Source organism: Oryzias latipes, chromosome 1 (assembly GCF_002234675.1).
Source record: "Oryzias latipes chromosome 1, ASM223467v1".
Lineage (NCBI taxonomy): Eukaryota > Metazoa > Chordata > Actinopteri > Beloniformes > Adrianichthyidae > Oryzias > Oryzias latipes.
In genome coordinates this window covers 27,385,179-27,410,641 of record NC_019859.2, presented here as the reverse complement: position 1 = coordinate 27,410,641, position 25,463 = coordinate 27,385,179, and the positions used below count along the sequence as shown (strand labels likewise).

The 25,463-nt window shown below is 39.6% G+C and overlaps 1 protein-coding gene across 1 annotated transcript in view; it reads left to right on the top strand.

Annotated features, from left to right (window-relative positions):
• Window positions 1-25,375, top strand: part of LOC101170569 (catenin delta-1) — a 38,298-nt gene extending 12,923 nt beyond the window's left edge. The window contains exons 2-19 of the mRNA XM_004066142.4: window positions 2,008-2,124; window positions 3,176-3,468; window positions 5,033-5,123; window positions 5,231-5,403; window positions 5,517-5,766; window positions 7,512-7,583; window positions 9,326-9,476; window positions 11,123-11,324; window positions 18,219-18,327; window positions 18,488-18,620; window positions 19,519-19,566; window positions 19,679-19,803; window positions 20,543-20,693; window positions 20,827-21,049; window positions 21,158-21,387; window positions 21,723-21,761; window positions 21,960-22,012; window positions 23,888-25,375. Of these exons, the coding sequence (XP_004066190.2) occupies window positions 2,014-2,124; window positions 3,176-3,468; window positions 5,033-5,123; window positions 5,231-5,403; window positions 5,517-5,766; window positions 7,512-7,583; window positions 9,326-9,476; window positions 11,123-11,324; window positions 18,219-18,327; window positions 18,488-18,620; window positions 19,519-19,566; window positions 19,679-19,803; window positions 20,543-20,693; window positions 20,827-21,049; window positions 21,158-21,387; window positions 21,723-21,761; window positions 21,960-22,012; window positions 23,888-23,899 (2,466 nt within the window). The 5' untranslated portion in view covers window positions 2,008-2,013 and the 3' untranslated portion in view covers window positions 23,900-25,375. The remainder of the gene's footprint in view (window positions 1-2,007; window positions 2,125-3,175; window positions 3,469-5,032; window positions 5,124-5,230; window positions 5,404-5,516; window positions 5,767-7,511; window positions 7,584-9,325; window positions 9,477-11,122; window positions 11,325-18,218; window positions 18,328-18,487; window positions 18,621-19,518; window positions 19,567-19,678; window positions 19,804-20,542; window positions 20,694-20,826; window positions 21,050-21,157; window positions 21,388-21,722; window positions 21,762-21,959; window positions 22,013-23,887) is intronic.
• Window positions 25,376-25,463: the final 88 nt, after the last annotated feature.

Below are 25,463 nucleotides of genomic sequence, written 5' to 3'. Positions count from 1 at the left end.
CATCAGAGATCTTTGAGCTCCTCCCCTTTGGCAGTGCCTCTGTTGGGCAGTCAGGATCATGTCAACACAACAGAATTTTTGTTTGGTTTTGGTTTCACTTGTGACAATAGTCACACCAATGTCACACAAATGTGTTACTACAATCAGTAACACATATGTGTGAACTCATAAAAATGCTGGCTTGTCATATATGAAGTTCTGTCTGCATTATTATACAGTACATGTACGGCTTTTGTTGCAGATTTTTTGGGGTTTGCTCATACACTAGTGAAGCTCATTTCCTCAAAACATTAGGAAAATGCCTTTTGTTTTTTACCCGTTAACACCGAATATATGTATATATATATATTTAGCCAGCGACATATTATTGGAACACGCTCTTTGACAACTAAATTTTGATAACTCTTTCACTGTTTACATAATCAACGTGAAGCAGATGATTCTGTCGCAGAGAAAAGCAGTTTTGCACCAATATGCCACACATTACTAACATAAAGTGTTGCATTTTGGTGTAAAGCCGCTTTCCTTTGCGACAGAATCAGATCAGCTGGAATCACATTAAATGCTTAAACAGTTAGAGTTGTCCAAAGAATGTTAAGACTGAAGCTAAAGCTCTGGCGTTAAAGGTTCACATCTGTGGTGCAAAGTAAATGTGTCACAAATGTTTGTCTTGTTGGGAGTGGCTTATCTGATGTCACCTTGCTTTTTTTCTTTTCTTGTGCCAGTACCAAAGGCACTTCCCAGAGCGGCAATGAAATGTGTTTATACTTTTGATGTGCGTCAATTCTACCTACTTGACCTTTGTTTTTCTCTAATAACAACCATGTTTCTTGAGAGGCTGATAGTAAACAAATCATGCATCACTGGGACACAAAACCTTTGAATGTATAAGAGAGCTGTGGGTATGACGCTACCCATAGAAAATGGCTTACTTCCAGCTTCAACAAAATAAAGTCAATTCAGTCGCCTGTTTTTGCGGCTGTTCTGGCACAGCATCACGATATGTATCGTATCGTGAGTCGCGTATCGGGATACATACCGTATAGCTAGAGTCATGCCAATTACACACCCCTACTGTTCACCACAAAGCTGGTAGCTCAGCACTAATAAAAAACAAACAATAAAAACGTATTTGGAAAGTTTCTTTTGGGAGAAAAGAGCCAGTGACAAAACAGAAGAAGAACCTTCGACTTCAAAGAAAATTATAGCTGCTATTTACAGAGCAAACCAGGAGTCTTCCTCCAAATAAGGATTTATGGAGAGAGTTGTTCCCACGGACCAGAAGTTGCTCACTCTTCCTAATATGCTGTGACTGACTTTTGAATGTTTCGAAAGTAGATAAGAAAGTAGCAGACACGGTGGAATCACATTTATAATATTTAGAAAATACCAGTTTTACGACGGTTGTGTCATTTTATTTTGCTTTATTTATCCGTCACACCTTAAAAGTCGGACGCGGCTGACGTTAGCGTCCGGTTGTTAGCATCCACTTTGAAGTTAAAGGGAAAATCTTCCTCACAAAGTTTAAATTCGAACATTTGACGGACAATGAACATTTAATCAAATAAAGTTGCTAATTTGTGGAAAAACTTCTTCAAATCAACAACTTTGTTTCCTTGAATCTTCATCCTTTCAACCCAGCTCTGGGCACCACATGCCTTTGGGGCATGTGATTGGCCAGTTTACTACTTAAAAACTTTTAGTACAGAAAAAAAACATTAAAAAAAATTAGGATTAGCAGGAACATGCTAAAAAAAGTAGCAGAGCAAGAATGGTTAATCAAATAAAATGACTGAGTAAAAGCTGTTTATTGTTCGATAGAGGTCTATGGGATTTTGGCTTCTTGGAACCTGCCTTCACTTTGTATTTGGAACATCCAGTTCTCATATACAGTCAATGCACATCATGATGAAAATGTAATGTGGACTTTCTTGACAAAACATGGAACAATTGTCTGATGGTTAAATAGATGTGATGAACCACTTCTTTTCTAAAATGTGTGTGCAGATCAGGATGGAGGCTGGCCCGCAGGTGCAGGACACATTCATAGGATCAGACAAGCCACAGGTGGTGCCACTGGATATATCTATGGAGGCTGATGCCAATGGAACCTCAGAAATTTCTGTAAGGATATCATCTGAAAAAAGCATGATGTAAAAATTTCAAATATAAAACTTTTATTAAAGGAAAACTTGTACATCATTTATTAGAGTTTTTGTCTTTAAAATCCCACTCTGGTAATTTTTTGATCTATTGTAAAAGTGTTCCCGGTGGTCTTTTCATTATGATTATGCAGTTTTTAACCCAAATAAAAAGAAAACTGTTGTTTTGTAGGATGTAGTTTCTGCAGAGCAGCACCCACAACTGAGCTCTCTGTTTAAAAGATCTCCTGCTAGCTTGCAGCTCATTACAATTCCTACCTACATTTACCGGTGCAACAAAAATGGCGAGCAATATTGGACATACCCAGCCAGGTTTGAGACAGATGTCAGCTCAGACGAGGAAAACAAAGACGTTCATGGATCTAGTCGTCTAAAAGTAGATCCATCAGAAAGGAGCAAAACACGGAGTTTGTGGCCTTCCGATTGTTGCTTCTACGTCACAAGTAGTCTTTTTAAAACAGCATTTTTTCATATATATATATACACATACAGTACAGACCAAAAGTTTGGACACACCTTCCCATTCAAAGAGTTTTCTTTAATTCCGTCATGAAAATTGTATATTCACACTGAAGGAATCAAAAACACATGTAGAATTATGTACATAACAAAAAAGTGTGAAACAACTGAAAATATGTCATAGTGTAGGTTCTTCATAGTAACCACCTTTTGCTTTGATTACTATTATTGGTATTCTCTTGATGAGCTGGTCACCTGAAATGTTTTCACTTCACAGGTGTGTCCTGTCAGGTTTAATAACTGTGATTTCTTCCCCGATAAACTTTCAAAGTTTTCCCAATTTTTCAGACTGACTGACCTTCATTTCTTAAAGTAATGATGGCCACTCATTTTTCTGTACTTAGCTGCTTTTTTCTTGCCATAATACAAATTCTAACAGTCTATTCAGTATGACTATCAGCTGTAAGTATGTGCTAGTAAATGTATCTGTTCAAAAATGTCCTCAAGCTCTGCAGACCAATAATGCTAAACCCCACTATTCCTCCCTTTATTAGGTGAACAAAACGGTGAGGAGCACCCCCACCCGCCCTGTCATCCCCTCAGTGTCGGATGTCTTGTCTGTGGATGGGGAAGGCTCGGTGGCAAGCATGGGGGGCCACGCTACACCCAATGATTATAGATACCAGCAGGGTCCTGGTGGAAGGGTTCCCAGGGAATACCCTACATCCACTGTGCCCCGAAACTATCAATATGGACCCCCAGGGAGCTACAATGATTTTCAGTCGCCATCTCATTCTGAGGCATACGCAAGCCTTAACAGGGGAGCTCGGTTGGATGATCGCTATAGGTAAACAGTTTTTTGAGATTTTTTTCAGCACTCTGAATTTTAAATAGGTACGACAGTTTAAGGGCCAGTTTACAAACAATTTTTTTTAACAACAACTTTTAAGTCGTAAATATATGAGAAAAAAGTCATAGATCAACGAGGAAAAAACAACAAAGTTGTCTGTTTATCGGAGGCTAGCTTGAAGATGAAAGATGTGGAGCATTTTGTGAAGCTTCATTTCCGGATAGCTTTCAAAAACAAAGAAATTCTGAACCTTTTGACGACTCTAAATCAGACAATTGTCAGTGTAGCCGGCATTCTGGGGTTCGGTGTCGGTAAAGCGGAGTTTCATTTGTAAAATAAGGAGCTTAGAGACATGTTTGGGTGTAGAGGACCGCAACTTTATATCCTTTTCATTCACACACCCAAAAGTCCATTTGTCACCTTACGTCATGAACCTGTCATGCGCAGAACACCAATGCGGAAGTAAAAAGAGTTACATATGCCCCCTTCTCCAGATGAAACAACAAAGCTTAAATTAGTCTGTTATATTAGCATAAAAACGTTGAAAATACCAGAAAAGTGCACCTCTTCAGACGGAAGTGTCTCACAGACTTGAAGAAGATCTTGTCTTTGGTGAAGGAAGAAAGGATTGAAGTGGACAGCTGCAGGGATACCGATGTCTATGTCAACGGTTTGCAGAGATCTTGCAAGCCACCGATTAATGAATAAAACATTAATAAATCGTAAATCAAGCATATGAGCTTCCAAATAATCAATAAACATTCAGCTCACTTGTTGATTTTTGATTTTATTGATTTATTTCAAGCATTGTAGTCAAAGCAATAAAGAATTTGCACATATTTATCAAACTCATTACAGAAATGATGAAATGCATGGATTAAAAAGACAGAAAATAAAACAAAAATGTCACTTAAATCAAATTTGCTTAATTAAATACAGTGATCATTAACTGAGGTATAAGTAGAGTTTGATTTATTGCTTGAAAAGGAGTGGGAAGAAGCAAGCTTATATAATCCCACCCCTACTGAGTTCATTCATTTGATAGTTTTACAGTGTTTTCAATCCGGTTCTGATCAGATAGATTCTCTTGAAATGACAAAATCCAGTGCCTAGTAATGATTGATGATCTTCAGAAACCATTCATTCATGATTTCAGTAAACAGTAACGGTGCAGATATGTAATAATAATTGATTATCATTAGAACACATGATAACATTAAACCAGAAATTATTGCTACACATTGCAGATCAATTAAACAAAATCAATTGCTTATTGATTGTAATTGTTCAACTAAGTTTAGTCTGTCTGCTCTGCTGCTGCACGGCGTTCACTTGCTGCTCTGTATGCTTGACTTTAATCTTGTAAATTTTCACGTTTTTCTCTCACGTTAATCTACAATTTTTTTTCTCATAAATTAACGACTTCAAATCTTGTAATTTAACTTTTTTTTGTTTTTTTTGTTTATGATGGCCCTAAAACTCGGTTGTAGATAGGAGACAGTTTCAACTCATTTCTCTTCTGCAGCTTCTCCTTCATCATATCTGTGTTATCTCTTGTCAGACCGGTTCATCCAGATGGGTACAGGACTCTGGATCCTAGCTTCAAGGCCCACAGCAGAAACCAGTTGGACCCCTATGCTGCTCAACCACAGGTATCAGAAGAGCCTCCACATTCTTTGTTCAGGCCTTTTTTTTAAGAAATTTCACCGTCAACTCAACAATGAGGTGCTGTTGTTTTCAAATCAATTTTTCCTTCTAGGTTGGACGCATAGGAAGTGCCATGGAGATGTCCACCATTCCCAGGTTTGTCCCAGATCCGTACGGCCTGGAGGATGATCAGCGCAGTGTGGGTTTTGAAGATCCTGACTATGGCATGGGGTACCCCAGGCAAAACCACTATGGTTACCCACGTGGGACTCCTCACAGAACTGCGTAAGTCTGTACTGACATATTTGTTATGCTAACTGCAATGCAAACATAACTGAAACATTTAGAGCCAAAATTCTTTTTTTTTTATAATTATGAATATTCTTGTCCTACATCAGGAGTTACGAGGGCACGCTGGACCGTATGAGTGGTGTGGGAGACATGCTCTGGGGTGGAGGAGCACCTCTGGCTCGGGGTGAGAGAGGAAGCATGGCTTCAATCGACAGCATCCAAAAGAGAGGTCCAGGCCCTGGGGGCTGGCGACAGCCAGAACTGTCAGAAGTCATTGCTATGCTAAACTATAGACTGGATGCAGTGCAACTCAACGCAGCTGCATACCTGCAGCACCTCACCTACCAGAACGACAAAGTAAGAGACCATTTGCCAGCGTATGTGAGCAGTGTGAACTTTTCAAAGTGGCCTTTGTGCTGCTAGGGGTTTTCCTGTCTGATTAAAATATTTGTGTCAAAGGGAAAAGAAGCAAGCATATGTTAAATGTAAAACAAGTGTTTTAATTTTTAAAGATTACCGTATTTTTACGACCATCGGGCGCACTGGGTTATAGGGCGTGGTCTCAGTTAGGGGGGATTTTGGGGTATCTGACACAGAAGAAAAGGCGCACACTTAAAGGTTTTAAGGCGCGGGCACGTTAACACGTACCGCTAAAACATGCATGCTAATGTATGTTTTAAAAAGGCAGCGAAAGCAAAACTGAGTTGGTTGTGAGTTATTTTTCGTTTTTTCCATCAAAGTCCTCATGTTCTGTATCTGAAATGAACAGCTGGACTAAATGTCCATCAAACACGCCAGGTTCCCTTTCGTCATTGTCAGAGTCCGTGTCATTGCCGTTCTGCTCCAAATGAATGATGCCGGCTTTCCGGCACTTTGAAAACAGTGCAAGCAGACACATTAGCCAAAGTGTCTGCAATCCATTCACAAAGTGTGGCGTAAGTCGCCCGGCGCTGCCTCCCACAACAATAAAAGCTGTCCCTCGTTGTGCCTATCCTACCGTGCTGCTCCCGTTCATTTCCACATTGGGACTCACCGGGATGTCGAAAGTCAGCGACGCCTCGTCCATGTTGGTGATGTGGCTGGGCTGGAGGTGTTTGTCGGCGATCTTTTTCCTGCAGTATGAGCGGAAGATGAACAGCTTTTCATTGTAATCCTCTGGAAGTCGCTGCGGCACCGTAATCCTCGCCCAGATGAAAAGATGACGGCGTTTTAATAAAGTGAAAGCAAAAGCTTCCTGTAAGCATTACTGCCTTCGGTCGAATGGTGACTGCAGAGAACTGAGCAGCTTCATCTTGACATGTCAGAGTTCGTTTTCCAGCTTCTTCCACTTGTGAACCATGGATTCATGAATCCTCTCACAGCTGCTCTCATGTTCCTCCGTGTAGCTGATAGCTTGCAGTTTAAACTGTGCTTCACCCATGTTGAAAACAATGTTGTTCACGCCCGTCCCACAACAACACATTAGGCGCACTGCCTCATAGGGCGCCCCCACCATGTTTTGTGGCTGTAATTTATCATGATGTAAATTATATTGTTTTAAATGTTTATATTATTGTTGTGTGGAAGTACCCCTTTTACTATTTTCTTTAATCTTCTTGTCATGTTCATATACCTGTAGGAGAATTTTCTGCAACATATTTTTATTTGCAGGATTTATCATCCTCCCAGCTCTGGTCTACTTAAAAGACCTTTTGCAGCCGTACACTCCCAGCAGGTCCCTGAGGTCATGTGACCAGGGTCTGCTGGTTGTTAAGAGAACCCAGTTAAAAACTAAAGGTGACAGAGCCTTTGCAGCAGTGCTTCCATCCCTCATGGAACTCCATTCCTCTCAGCCTCAGATCTGCAAACTCAGTGTTTTCTTTTAAAAAGCAGCAAAAAAACAATGTTTTTAAAATTGCCGTTTCTTAATTCTGTTTTATATTCTGTGTTTTACTTTGTGATTTTTATCTTGAAAGGTGCCATACAAATAAAGTTTATTATTATTATTATTATGAAAATATTGCTTCCATCAGGGTCTGTCACTTTTCTCCTGGAATCTGGTGAAAACAATAAGTCTGCTTTGTACAATATTATAATTAATCCATCTATCTTTTCATTTGTAGGTGAAGTCTGAACTGCGCAATCTTAAAGGTATTCCTCCCATTGTGGCTTTGGTTGACCATCCCAACAAAGAGGTCAGTTAATCCATTTTCTTTTTTTTTAAATTAAATTTGTTATTGTGAAACTTTAATATCATTGGAATAGAATTTCAAGAAGCCTTTGTTTCTTTTTGTCAGTTTCAAGGCAGCCATTTTTGTTCATTTAGGCAAGCAGACATGATAAAGTAACTACGGTAAATGAAAGGTCAAAACTAGCATGCGATTTAAAAGAATTTAACTCAATCCTATTTTTAGTGCTAATTCACTGCAGAGGTAACCAAGCCAGATTGATCGTGCATGTTAGAATTCAATTCAAGTGAAACCCTTTTTTTCACTGTATTTTCATTAAAGCCTTTTGCTACGTTCACACTGAATGTAATTGGCGTGTCAGGGGCGTTCAGTTTCAACGTTAGGTCATTGTACAGACACGATCGGCGGTCCTGCGGCGTGTTTTGAGCGTTGGGCAGAGCTTGGCAGTCTGGCAGCACTGCGTTGTGTTTTGGGCTTCACTGCTCTATGATTTTTGGACTTGAAATATCTGAACTTTAGCGAAGAAGAAGTGTCATGTCAACCAATCAATTAGCCTTGGCCTGTTACGTGTTGATAAAGACAGCGGGTGGGGGTGCGGAGCGGAGGAGTGAGACTTTGGCCCACCCATGTCAGTTGCAGCATCACAAACCTGAGCTTTTTCAAACGGCACATTTTTGTCTGCTCCTAATCCATCTCAATTTGAATAAAGAAATACTCAGAAATGCAGCTTTTATTTTAACTTATTCTTTATGTTCTCCGTCATTTTAAAAATGCTAGAAAAACATGTTTAAAACACCAAAAAGATAAGTTTCATTGAAGTGGGTCTTTAAGTCTGTAAAAACCCTCACGTCACACTTTTTTTCAGACAAAAATGAACAATTTCACACTTTATTCTCTTGTTCAACCTCTCTAAGTTCAAACCTTCATAAGTCCAGAATTATGGAATGAAAACTAAGATCTGCTCCTGATCAAAGAGCACCTTTTCTAAAGGAGACATGGCAAGGAGGAGACTGATTGGCAAGGTCAGCAGCCAATCAGGTTGTAATGAAAAACAATTTTGCGAAACAGCGAGACTGTTTTGCAGGTGAACCGCGGTATTGTAATTGAACATGGTAATTTACTGATGTCTTTTTGTAATATTCATTTTAGTATGCATGTCTCTCAGCCATTTTACCTTAAACTTTATATTTGGCAGTTTAAGTAAATCACATAGCATGTGATTGAGCTATATTTTCCTTTCTTACATTAAAATAGGTCTTTTGGCATGAACAGAAACTTAGCAAAAGTAGGGATCTTTAGTGTCCACCAGATTCCCCTAAACGTGTAACCAAATTTGAGTCAGTCTGGCAGCAGCTTGTTTTCCGCATTGCTTCTTCCAGAAGAGGCTAGTTTTCATCCATCCTGATGGTTAGTATTCTCAGCTATTATCTTCCTCTGTGTATCAGGATATTTTCCAGCCTGAGTCAGCTGATGCCAGTTCTCCATGCAGGGGCACAAACTTTGGTTGGTAGCGATTCAGGAACCGTTGGAAATAGCTGTGAAATATTCCTTAGCAGCCAGCAAGGAAGCTGACGGGTGGCCGTGCTCTTCATCTCCGCTCCCTTCCTCCCCCACAGCACCTCCTACAGAGCTGAGTTTTTGTGATGAACTGAAAGAGTCACGTGACTGGAAACAAAAATCTGCGTGCAACCGCAAATATTGAAACGAGAATAACACTGTATTTACCTAAACTCTTATTGTCCTTGCAGGTTTACTTTGCAGCTTGTGGAGCACTCAGAAATATTTCATTTGGCAAAGATCCTGAAATCAAAAGCACAATTGTAAACTGTGATGGAGCATTTTGCCTGGTGAAGCTGCTAAGGAAGACTAATGATCGGAGCCTCATAGAGATCATAACAGGTCAAACACACACACACGCACACACAACCAAAAAAAAGCTGCTGCTCTTCATCCTGAATTTATGTTTTGTAATTTTCTTTCATGTTTGCTAAAGTTGAAATATACATTTCACTGACTGGTGCAGGAGCTGCTTGTCAATATTTTTTTGCACACAATAGTCTGCAATAGTTTGACTCTAAATTGCTTTCTTAATACAGTCTAGAATGTGTTTTGTGTAGATGCTGAAGGATGACACATTACTTTGTATTGGCTAGCATGAATTTTAAAATGTCAGTGAAATTATGAGGCTACATGGAGCTTTATTCAGACCCCTGCTTGTCAGGGGCCTCCAGTAATGTTTAATGTTAACTTAATGTACACACGGTAACGGATTTCTGTAAACTGTAAAATGTCAGTAGTAAAATACTGTACAAAGGTTTTACGATATTTCACTGTAAACACTAACGAATTGTGGGAATTTACTGTAAAAAGCAATGGATTGTGGGAATTATCCTTGTCACTACTGTAATTTCCCAGTTACAGTGAATCACATGAATCCGAACCCCAGTGCACCCTACGTTCCCCAGCTTCTGGTTAGGGTTAAGCTTAGGGTTCAGAACAGGGCTAGGCTTAAAAAAAGGGGGGTAGAGGGGAGTGTTGTCAGTGGTCTGTGGGTACGGTTGTGGATAAATTGTGGTGCAGGTGGGATCTGGAGGTCCCTTAAAAATATTTGTGTGGTTGCAATGGGATCAGATCATCCCTTGGAGTGTGGTGCAAAGGTCAGGTCGGGTCTTAGATTGGCTGAGATGCAGGCAGGATCTGGAGCAGTCTACTAGAAACTAATTGTTATTGTTATTAAGTTTAATTCAAACATGTTAATACTAAGTTAAATATTCTTGGATTACTAGCTAGTCTGGCAATAAGCCTGTCCAAAGAGGAATGTTTTCAGTCTAACTTTGAATGTAGAAACTGTGTCGGCCTCTCTTACTTGAGCTGAGAGCTTATTCTATAAGACAGGGGCTTGGTGGCTACAGACTCTACCTCCTACTGTGCCTTTACAAAATGTATGATCATTCTCTTATTTGTATTAAGACAATAATAAAAAGATCCTCTAATTTCCTTCTTATTTAATTTTTCCCCCTCCTCTGACTATTGAGGGACAGAAAGTCATCAAACTGGGTCACAGAGAGACAGAAGTACAGCTGAAAGCAGCTGTCAGTAGACACAGCTCCTTCAGTAGATGGTGAACCTCACTGTATTGTTTGAGTTTCTGAATGATTTCATGAACCGAGACACGAAGGCGTGTTTACTGATGCTTTTGTAGAGCTCTTTTACATAAGTAAACCTGATTTCCCAACATCATCCGTGTATTCCATTCATTGTAATTGAGATCTGCAGACAATGCTTCCATGAAGCCACAAGGCTAAAAACCTTTAACGGTAAGCATCTGGAGCGCCAAGTTTATGAGCACATTATTGGACAAGCGTCGAGCAGTGAATTTGACAAATGTCAAAAGAGAGTCGGTGGACGCAAATTTGATTTATGATACCTTTTTATTCCACATGCATGAATGCATACCCTGGAGGTTATCATTTACCTCAAAAACAATTTTTTCATTGGCATGAAATCCTCATTAAAATTTAATGTGTTGTGTTTTTTCCCCCCAGGAACTCTTTGGAACCTATCATCTAATGAAGCCCTGTTCAAGACCCTTATAGAAAGAGCGCTGACTGCGCTCACAGATGAGATCCTAGTGCTTCATTCAGGTGTAAAGCAGAGCACCGCTGGAGCAGAAGAAGGCAAGGAAAAAGGCACATCCCCATATCCGGAGTGGGAGAAGGTCCTCATTAACACAACAGGATTTCTGAGGTACGGACAAGTTGAGAGTTACAGCTGATGATCCTGAAAGGGAGTTCAGTAAAGCATCAGGATGAATGAAAGAGGAATAATGAGGCCAAACATACTCCGTAAGTCAGAGAGGAATGACATTGAATATAGAAAATTGGATGTTTTCTTCCATGAAAATGATGAAGTTTGACATTATACGTGACCTGTGAAATTAAATGTGAATATCTCAGAAACTGTAACAGCACAAATGATAATTTTAATGGCACAAACTGGCACAAAGCTAGCACTAACGGCTCAGCCCATTATGTTAGCGGAAAACGAAAACAGACTCAGATGCTGGAACCCGGAAAGATCAGGGACACTAGTTTGGGTTACAGTCACAGTTTATTGTCCTGGAGGAAACTGGTATTCAGAAGGTTGGGTTCTGTGGCTGGAGGAGGAATCCGTGATGACTGTGGAAGTCGGGAGAGAACGGGTCCAAGTGAGTGCAGGCTGCAGCCCGAGACGGTGAGTGGTGCAGTCCTCGTTTTGTTGCGATGCACAGTCCAAGTAAGGAGCGAACCGGTGCTGCATGGGGAGAAGCCGTGGCGTGGCTGGAGGTCGAGTTCTCGGACGAAACTAGACAGTGTGTTGGTGTGTGGACCCAGGTCAGCACAAATGGTGGTAGTTCCTGCAGATAAGGAGGTTGGCGTGAATATAAGAGAGTAGGACGAAGATGTAGGCATAACTACATGAAATACTAGAATTACCAGAGACCAAGTACTGCACTTTAGAGGGCAAATGAACTGGTGATGAATGCTGGAGCAGGCACATCTTAGATAGAGGTCAGAGCAGGAGTATGGAGTGATATTTCTGCCACCATGTTGCACACAAAACTTTCTAAGTTGAACACAAAACTTTCTAAGTTTTTTGCTCCAATTTTTTTTTTTTTGCTCCAATTTTTTTTTTTTGCTTTCAAAAACGTTTTTGGCGTTTGCGAAACACATTTTTGTATGTGCGTTGTGTCAAATCTCGCTTTTGTCTTCTCTTTGATTTTGCTGACTACTTTGAGCGCGACTTAGCGTGATATGACTGCCACTGGCATCGCCAAAAAGAAATTCGCATACGTTGTGTGTCATCTCACTTTTTTCCTATCTTTGCCAAGTTAAGTTTCGGCTTGATGTGACAAGCTGCCATCAAACAGCTGCTGATTGGTCCAGATTCTAACCAATCAAGTGTCTCTGTCTCTTATTGACGGTACTCCGAGGCAGACATTGACTTTGGACTTTGTGTCGGTTCTGTTCGTACGGGGTTCTGCCGTTTTCAAGCACTCTGGCCCGTTTGTCTCAGAGTAAAACCCAGAAGGAGCAGCAAAGCAGCTAAAATAAAACAGAGTTTAGTATTTATTCATGTCTGTGCAGAGACCAACGTGTTTAAAACGTCTGCAGCCAAAAAAAAACGTCCGAGCTCCGACTCCATCCAGCCGGAAGAAGTTAAACTTTTTAAGATTTGTATCTGAACTATTGTTTTATTTTAATAAATAATTGTTGAAATATTAAGAGAAAATAGCATTTTTGATGACTAATATTTTTAAATTTTTTGACAAACGCTCACAAGTTTTAAAACATGAGACACTGGTGAAAATTTACATAAAAGTTAAAAATGCTTCTGATAAATGCATTGAGTCTCCTGTGGTGAGCCATCATTCTTTTGCTCATTCCTGCTGTTCATCTGATCCCAAACACGTGTGCAGCATAAAATAATATGTGCTTTGAATCTTTTATTGTTTTGTTTTAACAAACAGACCTTAAAGAAAATAACACTTTTCACTAATATTTTGCTCTGCAGGATTCACAGATCAAACAGACCTGTTGATGTAATGTCAGCAGATAAACTACAGTTTCAGGAGATCCTCAGCCATAAATTCACAAATCGGACTTCATAAAAATGAACGAATGCAAAAAAAAAAAAGAAAGTATGAATTATTATGAATTATTTAAAAAATGAAAACGTCTTCATCCAAAAATGATCGTAAAAAGAGCTGGTTCAGCCTCTGAGCCTCGGCAGCAGACACCATGTTAGATTCATATGGGGATTTGATTGGTTAGAATCTGGACCAATCAGCAGCTGTTTGATGGCAGCTTGGTCACGTCAAACCAAAACTTAACTTAGCAAAGATAGGAAAAAAGTGAGATGACACACAATGTATGCGAATTTCTTTTTGGCAATGCCAGTGGCAGTCATGTCACGCTAAGTCGCGCTCAAAGTAGTCAGCAAAATCAAAGAGAAGACAAAAGCGAGATTTGACACAACGCACATAAAAAAATGCGTTTTGCAAACGCAAAAAACGTTTTTGAAAGCAAAAAAAAAAATTTGAGCAAAAAAACCATTTTTGAGCAAAAAACTTAGAAAGTTTTGTGTTCAAATTAGAAAGTTTTGTGTGCAAAATGGTGGCAGAAATATCACTCCATACAGGAGGGCTGATAAGCTGACTCCAAGTAGGGATGGTGAAACCCATGGATTCGATTCTACATGGAGAGGAAGAGTGTTAGGAGAAGGTGGTGGATGACTGAATCCAAGTGCGGACACAAACTGGTAGAAGTGAAGTGATTTATTATGTCTTGGCTGAGGAGGATGAGGGATGATGGCAGAGGGACTTGCAGGTGGTCAAACAGGCAGATAGGATGGACTTTCTGGAAGGGATTGTGCAAAAGTTGGAGTTTAGTAGCTCTTTGATGCAACTAAATGTTAGAAACGCACAAGGCGAACAGTAATCTGGCGCTGGCTGGAGGTCCTCCTCAGGAATAAATAGTGTCCTTGATGGCTAGCAGGGATGGAGGTGCTAATTGTGGGAATAAGCAGCAGGTTTTGTGCCCCTTGAGGAGGCATTGGCCCACAGAACCACAACAAATAGAAGAGGGGGGGGGGGCAGCAGTAGATCCGCTGAGGACACAGCGTTTTTGCCTGGACCTTTTCAGAGACCATATTCACCTGGGCTCTTCGTCACAACTGCCCTTATGTGTGGACACGGGGTAACTGCAGATGAAAAATAGTCAAAGCTGTACGGAAATAGGAAATATCATGTTTGTACACCACTGTGAGAGTTTGTTCACCAAAAATGTTTGTGGATATTTTTTTTACTATGGGCATGCTCTAAGTGACAGGTTGTAGTGAACACGTCCAAACAGTTGATTTTTGCTTTTAACAAATTACATCAATGTAAATCTTTTTATTGCAGTAAATGCGGTTAGTTGCAGTTTAGAGTAAATCTTGTGTATACATAAAAATGTAGACAGGACTTTATGGAAAAATAATTTTAACTGATTATGGTACTTAAGAACTTGATAAATGTAAGAAATGCAGAAAATAAAACTGATCTGAACCAGGTATAAACTTAATTAACCCGAAATAGACACGCAGTCCCAACCAGGTTTTGACATTTGCCACTGGATCCCACTTAATGGGATATCACACCTCCTTTCTCCTTTTTTCTTTTACGAATTTGAGGTTGTACATCTCTATCCTCATTTGCAATTTTGTCCTTGAACTATCTTTCCCTGCACTGTTTTCCTATTAATTTCTTTGCTGAATGTTTCACTTCTACCATTGCATTAGGCTTTACCTTGTACTAAAAATCACAAAAGTTTTTGATACTGTATTTTATCTTTTCATAGTAGGACTATTGTGAGAGTTCCTGGCACCTGAAAAATATGCAGTAATAGTTCCCTATAATTTATTTACTTTCCATAAACCATCCTGTGGAAGTTTGACATTAACAGTTGTGAGGTCAATCATTGACATTTCTAACACGCAGCTCTAGCTCACAACAGCCTTTGCTCCAATTCATCATAAAGGTCTTCTGTCAGGTGGAAGTTAGGATTATGTGCTTGTCTTTCCACATCATAATTGCTCAACCATATGAATATGGAGCAGTAAATGACCATCCCCAAAGGGTTCTGACAAAATTGTGAGTTCAGAATGATCCTGAATCTCTTGTTGACTTCACTAAAACTGAGGGGGGAGCTGAGCTCCTGAGAAGCAAGCCCAGACCATAACCCTGCTTGCTTGGAGCTTGGTTACTTTACATTTAGCACAATGTTCTGGCAACAACCAAAGCCAGACTAGATGAAGAATCATGATTCATCTTTTCCAGTGAACTTTGTAGCTCCAATCCACTTTGATGGAGCTGCTTTGAAATGGAAACCCATTCCACAAAGCCGTCCGTGTTTTGTTCTTTCGTTAATCTGAAAGACACCGGAGGTTTGGAGGTCTAATAGTTGACACTATAGAAGGTGGTGACCTCTGAGTGCCATGCACAACCCCGGCTGTCAGTTTCACACAGCTTACCATTTTGTGCCTTTTCACACACATTTTCACACCAACTTGTCATGTACAGTACAGACCAAAGGTTTGGACACACCTTCCCATTCATTTGAATGAGAAGGTGTGTCCAGGTGGTCTGTACTGTATATGGACGCATGCCTAGGGACCCCCTCCGTGTCAAATATTGACGCTTCTAGTTAGCCCATCTCATCGTTTTACAACGCGCTGCCTGTTCCAATTTAATCACCTTGGTAAAGTTTCACAGATTCGGACTTCTGCGTCAATAATAATAATAATAAAAATAATATTTAAATAAAGAAAAGTTTTTTTCCCCCCCTTATATTGTCCGAAAGCAGCACGGTTAAACAGAAGTGAAAGTAAATGTATTTTTTATGTTTGAAAATGTAAATAGGGCTGCATGGTGGCGTAATGGTTAGCGCTCTCACCTCACAGCAAAAAGGCCCCCGGCTCAAGACCCGGCTGGGAGACCTGAAACAGAACATCAATAGGGACCTTTCTGTGTGGAATTTGCATGTTCTCCCCATGCATGTCAGGGTTTTCTCCAGGGACTCCAGCTTCCTCCCACCATCCAAAAACTTCATAGGTTAATTGGTCACTCTAAAGTGTCCCTAGGTGTGCATGGGTGTGTGATTTGTGGCCCTGCAACAGACTGATGACCTGTCCAGGATGTCCCCTGCCCTCACCCACAAGTGGCCTGGATAGGCTGAAAAAAGGTTTAGAACATGAATTAATAAATGACAATCTAAATCAATCACCAGCAATTTAAGACCTCTTATTTTCAGCACATCAAAAAATGGCGAGATGGGCTCCCCGAAAGAGTCGATATGTGATGCAGAAGGGTCCCTATTGAAGCGTCAGAATATGACGAGTTGGGATGTGAACATGTTGATCAATCAGTCCAGTTGCACAGTTAACATCTTGACCAAGTACCATAACATAAAATCACTGAGATCAACCCATTCTTTTGCAAATGTTTGTAAAAGCAGTGTGCATGCCTGGAGGCTTGATTTCATATAGCTTTGGCAATGGAAGGAATTAGAACACCTACATTTATATTGCTTTGTGTACCATTAGTATCTAAGCTTTGCAGAGAATCAACAGGAAAGACAAAGTACACCAATACTAACTCTTTATAGCAGTCATCTACTGATTGGAAGCCTTTAAACTTTTGGCCAGTGTCACTGAGCTGTCCAAGTTGCCGCCTATGTGTGAATATGACGTACTTTATTAGTCAGTTTATAAAAAAATTTCTTAAGACTTTCATTCATGCAGGATGATTCAATAACAGAAAATGTTTTGAAAGGTGTTTTGAAGTTGAACATCTCTTTTTCAAGAGGCTTTGTCAATTCTGTTTACAATTTTGCAGATAATTTATATTAAGTATCTCTGAAATGAAAAAATGTGAATAGTAATTCCATCAGCACATTCGCTAGAAAATACAAAAGAACCACATACGTTTTTGTAGATCAAAATACTTAAAACCCCTACAGGGATGTCAATTTTGGAGCAGGATTTCACCGTAACAACATGCCAGCATGTCCTAGATTCTAACATCATTTTAAAAAACTCCCATTCCATATAAAATTCAAAATTCAAAGTGAAAGGGTAACGCAACAGGACGGTTGGGGGCTGACTCAGCTCAGATTTGAAAAATGCAAATAAAAAAGGGGGCGTGGCTAGGGGAGGCGCCCTGAGCAGGGGAGGCTTTTATACTGCAGAGTATGACGTAAAACCTCTGAAATTACATGGAACTTACATCAGTTTTATCTGGAGGGGGCAGCAAACAGACAGCTTTAGCAGTGGTTTAAATGGACAACAAGGAGTGGCGGTACCCTCTTTCATGGAAGTTGAAACAAAAATGTAGAGAATTTTGAATGTTGATATTGATCAATAAAAATAAGTCCTTTTTTCTATGCGTAATAATATGAAATAATTAAGAAGGAGCTCAGGTCAAGTCTATAAATAAATGTAGTCATACACTGACTGTAGATCAAATTATTTTAAATGGTGTACAATTATAATATTCATTTTCATTTGAGTTATTAAAAAGCAAACAAGGAACAATGGATCAAAAAGTGTAACATTTTCTTGAAATGGAAAAACTAAATGATGATGTATTTAAAAAACTGATGAAAAGACTGTCAAAAGAATGTTAAAATAAATATCCTGATTAGGTCATCAGGAATAAAATGACAACCCGGTGTGGTCTGTCACCTGAATGCGATCTTGCCAAATATTCTGTAACTCACCATCTTTTGAGAAAGTGTGGAGACGTCATAAAGGATTTATCTGATACCGCGTTTCCAGCATAAGTCAGCCGTCTGGATTTTAACCAGAAATACTTTACACAGTTCTGTGCATAGCATAGAGCCCTTTTGATTTTTTTCTTTTTATTTATTATATTATTTTTTTGGGGGGGTGGAGGTGTGTGTGTGTGTGTGTATTGGGGGGGGGGGGGGGTTAATATTGTGTATTGGAATCTTTCATTTATCTGAAAAGATGAGTATTTCGATAATTTTCAGGTTTCCATGTGCCACATTCCGTTCTTGGGCTTTTTCCATGACTATTTTTTTCTTTTCCTTTCTTATAAAGAAATGTCAGCGCTGCAGAGATTGATGAGAGGAAGAAAATCAGGGAATGCAAAGGATTGATTGATTCTGTCGTGCACATCATCAAGTCACAGTCTGACCCTGAAAACAAAGTACGTAGAAGTTTATCTATCTTTATTTTAAATGCATTTACGTTAGACTGGTTTCCAATGGCTTTCTTTTGTTTAAAAATGCAAACTTTACTGTGACAATTTCCATATTAGTATTTCCTTCATTTTTTTACTCAACACATTTTTTTATCCGTGTCTGCAGTTGACAGAGAACTGTGTTTGTGTACTGCGGAACCTGTCCTATCACTTGCACATTGAAATCCCAAACCATGATCACTACAAGGAGACGGCGTCCTCCATGAGGGGTCAACGCTTCGGCTCCCGCAGGAGTAGAAGTCTGTGTCAATAAAGTGTTTCTTTAGTCCATTTTACATCTACTTACTTTCAAAGTATTGTCAACAATGTGTTTTTTTTTATCCCTCTTTTTTTAAATTCATCTGTTTACAGCGTGTTCCAAATCATATGCTAATTTTCTATGAATTTTCTAAAAACTCAAGGAAAATAACAGCATTATTTTCAAGTCAATAACCATTAGAGTATATATTAAATATTAGATAACAAAGGTTGAACTTACCTGGCAAACTATTTATCACAGTTGTTGAAGATTGATGTCAGCAAACCAAGAGCCCTGAGATACAATATCCTCCATGAGTTTTATCGAAAAAGAAAAAATGTCATCTTTTTGACACTTAAATACAATTTGCATAATAATTTGGAACACACTGCATTCTGTGTTGTGATGCGGGGATATAACAAGGCGAATATGTGTCAGTGTTATGAACTGGATATCTCAGCTATGGCTGCTTCATTTGTCTAATTTTTCCTTCTCATTCTATTTCCTTCCGTCATCTCCATTGTTCCCGGTTTTCCAAAGGTAAGCATTTTTTTGCCCAATAATGTTTGCTGCTCGCTCTTGCCTTAGCCCTTGTGCTATCATGTGGGGTCCAGATGACCCCACCCTTACATTGACGTGTTATACCTACCATGACAAAGGTGGATAAAGGTGAAGAGGATTTCATGTAATCCATAGACTCCATTAAAAATCACACACCATTGAAGAAAAAAGGTTCATCCCACTGTCTTGTGGGGTCCACATGACCTCACTCTCTCTGAGAGTGGGGTCATCTGGACCCCACAAGATAGCATAAGGGTTAGGGAAAACAGCAGTAGACTGTGGATGTTGTGATAAGAGACTGGACTGTCTGTATTTGAAGGTTTGCATTTGTTTTCTAGGAATCAGAGAGAATGAAAGACAGGCCATGACAAACACATCTGCTAAAGGTGAGCTCAGACTTAATGATGGCCTATTGTGTTGTCCTCACTACCTTTCTGTTTTTTTTTGTACTTGCTGCTTTTTGTCCTTGATTACTCGTTCCTTTGACACATCATACAGGCTGGGAGCTGCTGTGTCAGCCAGAACTGATCAAAGAATACGGGCGCCTTTTGGATTCTAAAAATCCTCATGTGTTGGAAGCATCAGCTGGAGCCATTCAGAACCTGTGTGCTGGAGACTGGACTGTAAGTGATGCTGGTTCTGAGGCGTTCCCTTTACAACACCAGCCGACATATTTAAGATAAAGAGGGAGAATAAAAAAACATTTACAGTTTTCTATGATGATGATAAAGGTGAAATCAATGTTAAATATGACGTGGGACTGCTGTAGCTGTGGATCAGACTAAAGGGTGATGATGGAAGGACATATCTATCTCCCTTTGCTTCAATTTCACCAAAGATTTTCCTTAAAAATCTCTGTATATAATTTTTGTTCAGCAAATTGGCAGATAAGTAGAGACTCAATACTTAGAGCATGGGGTAACCATCATTTTATACTTTTACGTGACTTCTGTGGGGCAGTAGGAGAGCTGTTGACCACTCATTGGAAGGTTGCAGGTTTGGTTCCCGTTTTGCTGGCCCAATTTTCAAAGTGTCTGAGCTCCACATTCAGTCAATGATAGATGGCATATGCTGATATAGTACTTTTCTACCTTGCTTTAAGGCCCAAAGCACTTTACAATCACAGTCCCATTCACACATTCACACACTGATGGCGACTTTGCTGCCAAACAATGGCGCCAACCTATAACCAGGAGCAATGTGGGGTTCAGTGTCTTGCCCAAGGGCACTTCGACACATGCGGGCAAGGAGGGAAATGAACCTGTGATGGTCAATGATATGGGACATGTTTCAAATTTAGCAAATAAGGATATTTGATTGAATTAGAATTATTAAAAACATTGAACATGCATGTCTGTTTAGTGTGGACGAGAAGTCCGTGCCAAGGTGATGGAGCAGAAATCTTATGAGAAAATGGTGAAGCACCTGGATCATGAGAATGAGCTAGTGATCCAAGCCATGTCTGGAGCCCTGTGTAACCTGGCCTTAGACCCACTCCACACAACTGAACTGGGTGAGTCCCAAAGAGCTGTATTGTTGGATGTGATGGAAAGATTCAATGATTTTTTGTTGCCTTAGGACATGAGTTGGTGACCAGTTCAGACTGCGTATGTTCGGAAAATTTCAGTTTTTCCATCCGTTATCAGGTTTGATGGCCGTTCCTAAGCTGATGTCTAAGCTGCCCGATGGGGAGGGTCCTTTGATGTATTCCGAACAGACCAGGATGGCAGTGCTCAGCGCCCTCTATGTGATATTAGGCCAGAGTCTTGAAGCTGCCAAAACCCTGCTCCCAAAAGATTCCAAGAAAACACAAGAAGATCCCAAGAAAACACAGGAACTCTATAAACTGGTGCAACTAAAAAATCCTGAGTAATGATTCATTTCTGTTTTATATTTTAACTTTTTCTCAGGTTTCTAGCCCTTTCCATGTTCAATTAACATACTCTTGATGTGTTCCTTCTGTTCATGTCTTTTTAGGTCAAAAAACAGCAACCGATATTCAGAGCGTGAGGTTCGGGCAGCCAGCTTGGTGCTGCAGAAACTGTGGGATCACAAAGGACTGCGTCGTACTTTATTGAAGAACAAGTATAAAAAGACTGACTTTGAGTTGACAAAAAAACCCCCAAGCAACAAAAAATCCAAAGGAAGTTCTGAAAAAGAGCCCCCTAAAGAAAAGGTCCCTGAAGAAACGACTCACCTATTAAACGGTAGAGATGAGATTCGTTCATTATTTAGATAGTTTTGCTCTTTCATTGCAAAACCTTGGGAATAAAATACTCCCCTCTGTTGTTACTCTAGTTAAGGGCATGCCTGTGCCAGACGTGGTTTTCTAAATTCTGAAAAGTTTAATCTAGAAAAAAGCATTTTGAAGTGCATAAAGGGTAATGCTAGTGCTTTTTTAGACAGTATCACTTCAGTCTTTGTAAGTGAATATGTTTCAATCATTTAAAATTAAGTGTTATGCCTGAATTTATCCTTTACTCGTATGTTTCCATATAAACTTCTATTTTTACTCTTTGTTTTCATCTTTTTATTTTTTCAGATAGCAAAGATGAGCCAGGTGACAGGAATTTTGAAAAAGGCAAGTTGAATTTAAAACAACAACAAAAGGACACACACTTAACACTATTATTTAATTATGGGATAGAGAAAGCTAGTTTTTTCAGTTCAGTTATTTTTATACAATTTTATAATATTTTTTAAAGATGTGAGACCTTTGCATGACAGACTAGTCACTAGTGCATACTTGTTTGAATGGTTTTCCATGTGTCTCATTTAGGCTCCACATCTAACCGAGATGGCCAGTTGGACACTGCTGCCACAGGTGCACAGGTAGGCTGACCCCATGAGAAAACTGCACAAACACAGTCCTGCACGGCTGCATTGCATCCTGTAGTCACAACTCCCCTTACGGGTAGATACGGGATTTCTGTGGGCAAAAAATGGGCAAAGCTGTACGGGTCACCCAAGTTGCCCGCAGGAAATATCAAAATGGTAGACGGTGAGTCCGTAGGGGACGCGCATGCTGTGGTTGACAGATCGTAGGGAACACATAAGGGTAAATAAGGCTGAAGTACACTATATTACCAAAAGTATTGGCTCACCTGCCTTGACTCACAGATGAGCTGAAGTGCCATCCCATTCCTAACCCACAGAGTTGGGAATATGATGTTGCTCCACCTTTTGCAGCAATTACAGCTTCAACTCTTCTGGGGAGTCTGTCCACAATGTTGAGGAGTGTGTTCATAAGAATTTTAGACCAATCTTCCAATAGAGCATTGGTGAGATCACACACTGGTGTTGGTTGAGAAGGCCTGGCTCTCAGTCTCTCTCTAATTGTTTAATTGTCCAAAATTTTTTGGTGTCCTGAAGCATTCAGTGTTCCTTTCACTGGAACTAAGGGGTCAAGACCAAGTCCTTAAAAACAACCCCAGACTATAATTCCTCCTCCACCAAATTTCACATCACCGAGCTACCCAGCTCCTTGTAATGTTTCAATGTGGAAAGGAAAAAATGTAAATCATAAAAATCTTGTTAATAATGATTAAAAAAAAGTGTGTGACGTTTTCTGTCAGAAGTTCTATGACAGCAAAACACACATTATAATACCATGTACAATGACAATACTTCACCACTGAGGTATCCCTAATGTGACAGCTCCATTTCGCCTATCATAAATTCATAGAAGCATTTTTTTTATAGATAACGTTCATAGTGTATTGTCTTATTAGGAGAGACAGAGTTGAAACAATCCCAAGCCACTGTACGTTTTTTTTTACCAGGAGCCATGGTAAAGTGCAATGAACTGACACCGATTCCAATACAGTCGGGAAGCGTTCGGGATTCATTTGAGAATATGTCACAGATGTCACTGTTTAAACACAGGTGACATCTGAACCCTGGTTCGACCAAACAATGTATTTGGCGCTTCATACGTCATTAACCACGTGATCTGCGCTAGTGGACAAACGCCTCGAAGCATTGTGCCGAACCACTCTGCTTCACGAAGGTGAAACAAGCGCCGGAGCGTCCGTGTCAAACAGGCCATTCCTAGAAATTAGATAACCAGAGCTTATTTTGTGTGGGCATCCTATAAGCACTTACGGTATTACCCCATGCATGCAGCATTTCCACGCGGTCAGTAAGAGTTTAATATGCAACCCTTACCAACTACATAGTGCAGCGTAAAAGCACTGTACCACAACATCACCCGTATGTCATAAGTATGTGTAACTTACATTATCCTTACAAATACTTACAATACACTTACCACACAGATGACAATGGTCATTCTTTTAATAATGTTCCTTGAAGTGGTCACAAAAGCCTTAAGGGACACACCTGCACCTGTCTTAAGATGCTGCCCCTTCTGTCCTCAACTCTGTACAGGTCCAGAAACCTGTCCTGTACTGGTGAACTAAGGCATTAGGACAAACTCCAATTACATTTGTGTTTTTGTTTTTTTTAACATGTTCTTGTGGCATTTTTCTCATGATGGAGGACATGTGTGAAGACCATTGAGATAAAACTGTGTTTCTGAGTATTTCTTTATTCAAAGAGTAGTGAACCAGGGTTACAGAAAAAAAACTTTTTTGAAATACCCATAAATTAAGGGTTACCTGTTTCCCCCCCCAACTCTGTGTTTATAAAAGTTTCCAATGCAACTACTTTACAAGTTCATTTTTCTTACATGTTTTCTTTTTTCAGGGGAACGAATAACTGATTGCATCTTGACAACAGAAAGCCTCTATCAACAGGCCTTGCTGAAATGATGATGGCAATCACCATGACAACTATGTGACAAAGTCCCAACCTCAACACCAACCTGTCTGCCCATCTTGACTCTGGTGCAGTTGTTTGTTTTTTTTTGCCTCTATGTTAGACTCTGTCCTAGGAGCTGATTAATGAAACCAGGGCATGTGGTTGTTAACTCCGATATTGTGGCCACACCACTAAACCTCCTCACCACTCAATGCTAGACCTACAGCCACCAGGGAAACACACTAAAGGTCTTTCAGAGACTTTGACTTCATCTGAGAACCTTCGTGCTTTGCAGAGGTTGGAAACTCTAAATGGTATCTCAAAAAAAGCGTTTTGGACCAGACCCTAACAAATTTTGATGAAGTTTTCACTCATGGTAATAACACTGAAGAAATCAAGGGAACCTGCAAGTTTGTTATTTTATCTTTCACTGATGGTTAACCCTTCAGAAAAATAATCCTTTTAAAGTAATTATTTCTTTAAAGAATTGTTTTACGAAAGCTTCAGTATTGATACTGGTTGATCTGCTCTGTACTATTATTTTCATGTGGCAAACATCTGCCAAAGGCCGCTCCTCCAGCTATGTGCTCTGGTCCTCGTATTTTTGTTTTTTTCCTGGCTTGGATCTCCTGTTCTTCATGAAAATGCAGAGTGATTGTGTTAAAAGGGAGTAAATTATAACTAGAATTAGAACTCCTATCCAAAAAAAATTAACTGCAACTTCAGACTTTAGGGGACCTTTAAAAAAAATCTATTCTATTCCATGAATTCTGTTCAAAAGCTTAGTCTCCATATTTGTCTTTTTTTATGCTCTATGCTACAAAAGTGTCTTTCATTTGCTTTCATTAATTTAGTCTGACAGAATAGAACCTTTGAAATGACCAAGTAATGTCTGTTTGTTTTTTTTTATTTCTTTTTGCTGAGTGTACTGTACATACTGAATGGAAATGTAAGGGATACTCTGGGAGCTTTGTTGAGTATTTTTCCACAATGTTTTATTGTCCACGAGAAACTAGGCCTCCCTGTCCCAAACTGCCTTTATAAGTGAACTGACCTGGAGCAAAGGTTATTGTTAAAGAATCTAAGGGGGCACAGAAGTGAAAGTGATAGGCAAAGATGAGAAAAAAGCACATTTAAAGTATGTACTAAAGAAATGTATTTTTTATATATAATGATTTGGGTTATTTTCTTTTGGGTGCTTTGGGTAAATAGATATGCAATTTGTTTTTTTTCTTTGTCTTTAATCGTAAAACTTTGGCTTTGTTTGATTAAAGTCAACTTCTCAAAGCTTTGAATGCTGTCATTGAGATTAAATCAAAAACATTATGGACTGCAGTTCCTTTTCTGAGCTGTTGCTCGTAGAAGTCACAGTCTCATTTATTAATGATTTATGTATTTTTTATATTGTTTTCAATAAAAACCAAATGAATTCCCTGCCTTTGTGACGTGTTTTCTCTGCAGTTGAATCGACTTAAAAAAAATTGACTTACAGATCTACGTGCAGTGCGCTGGAGCTGCCGCT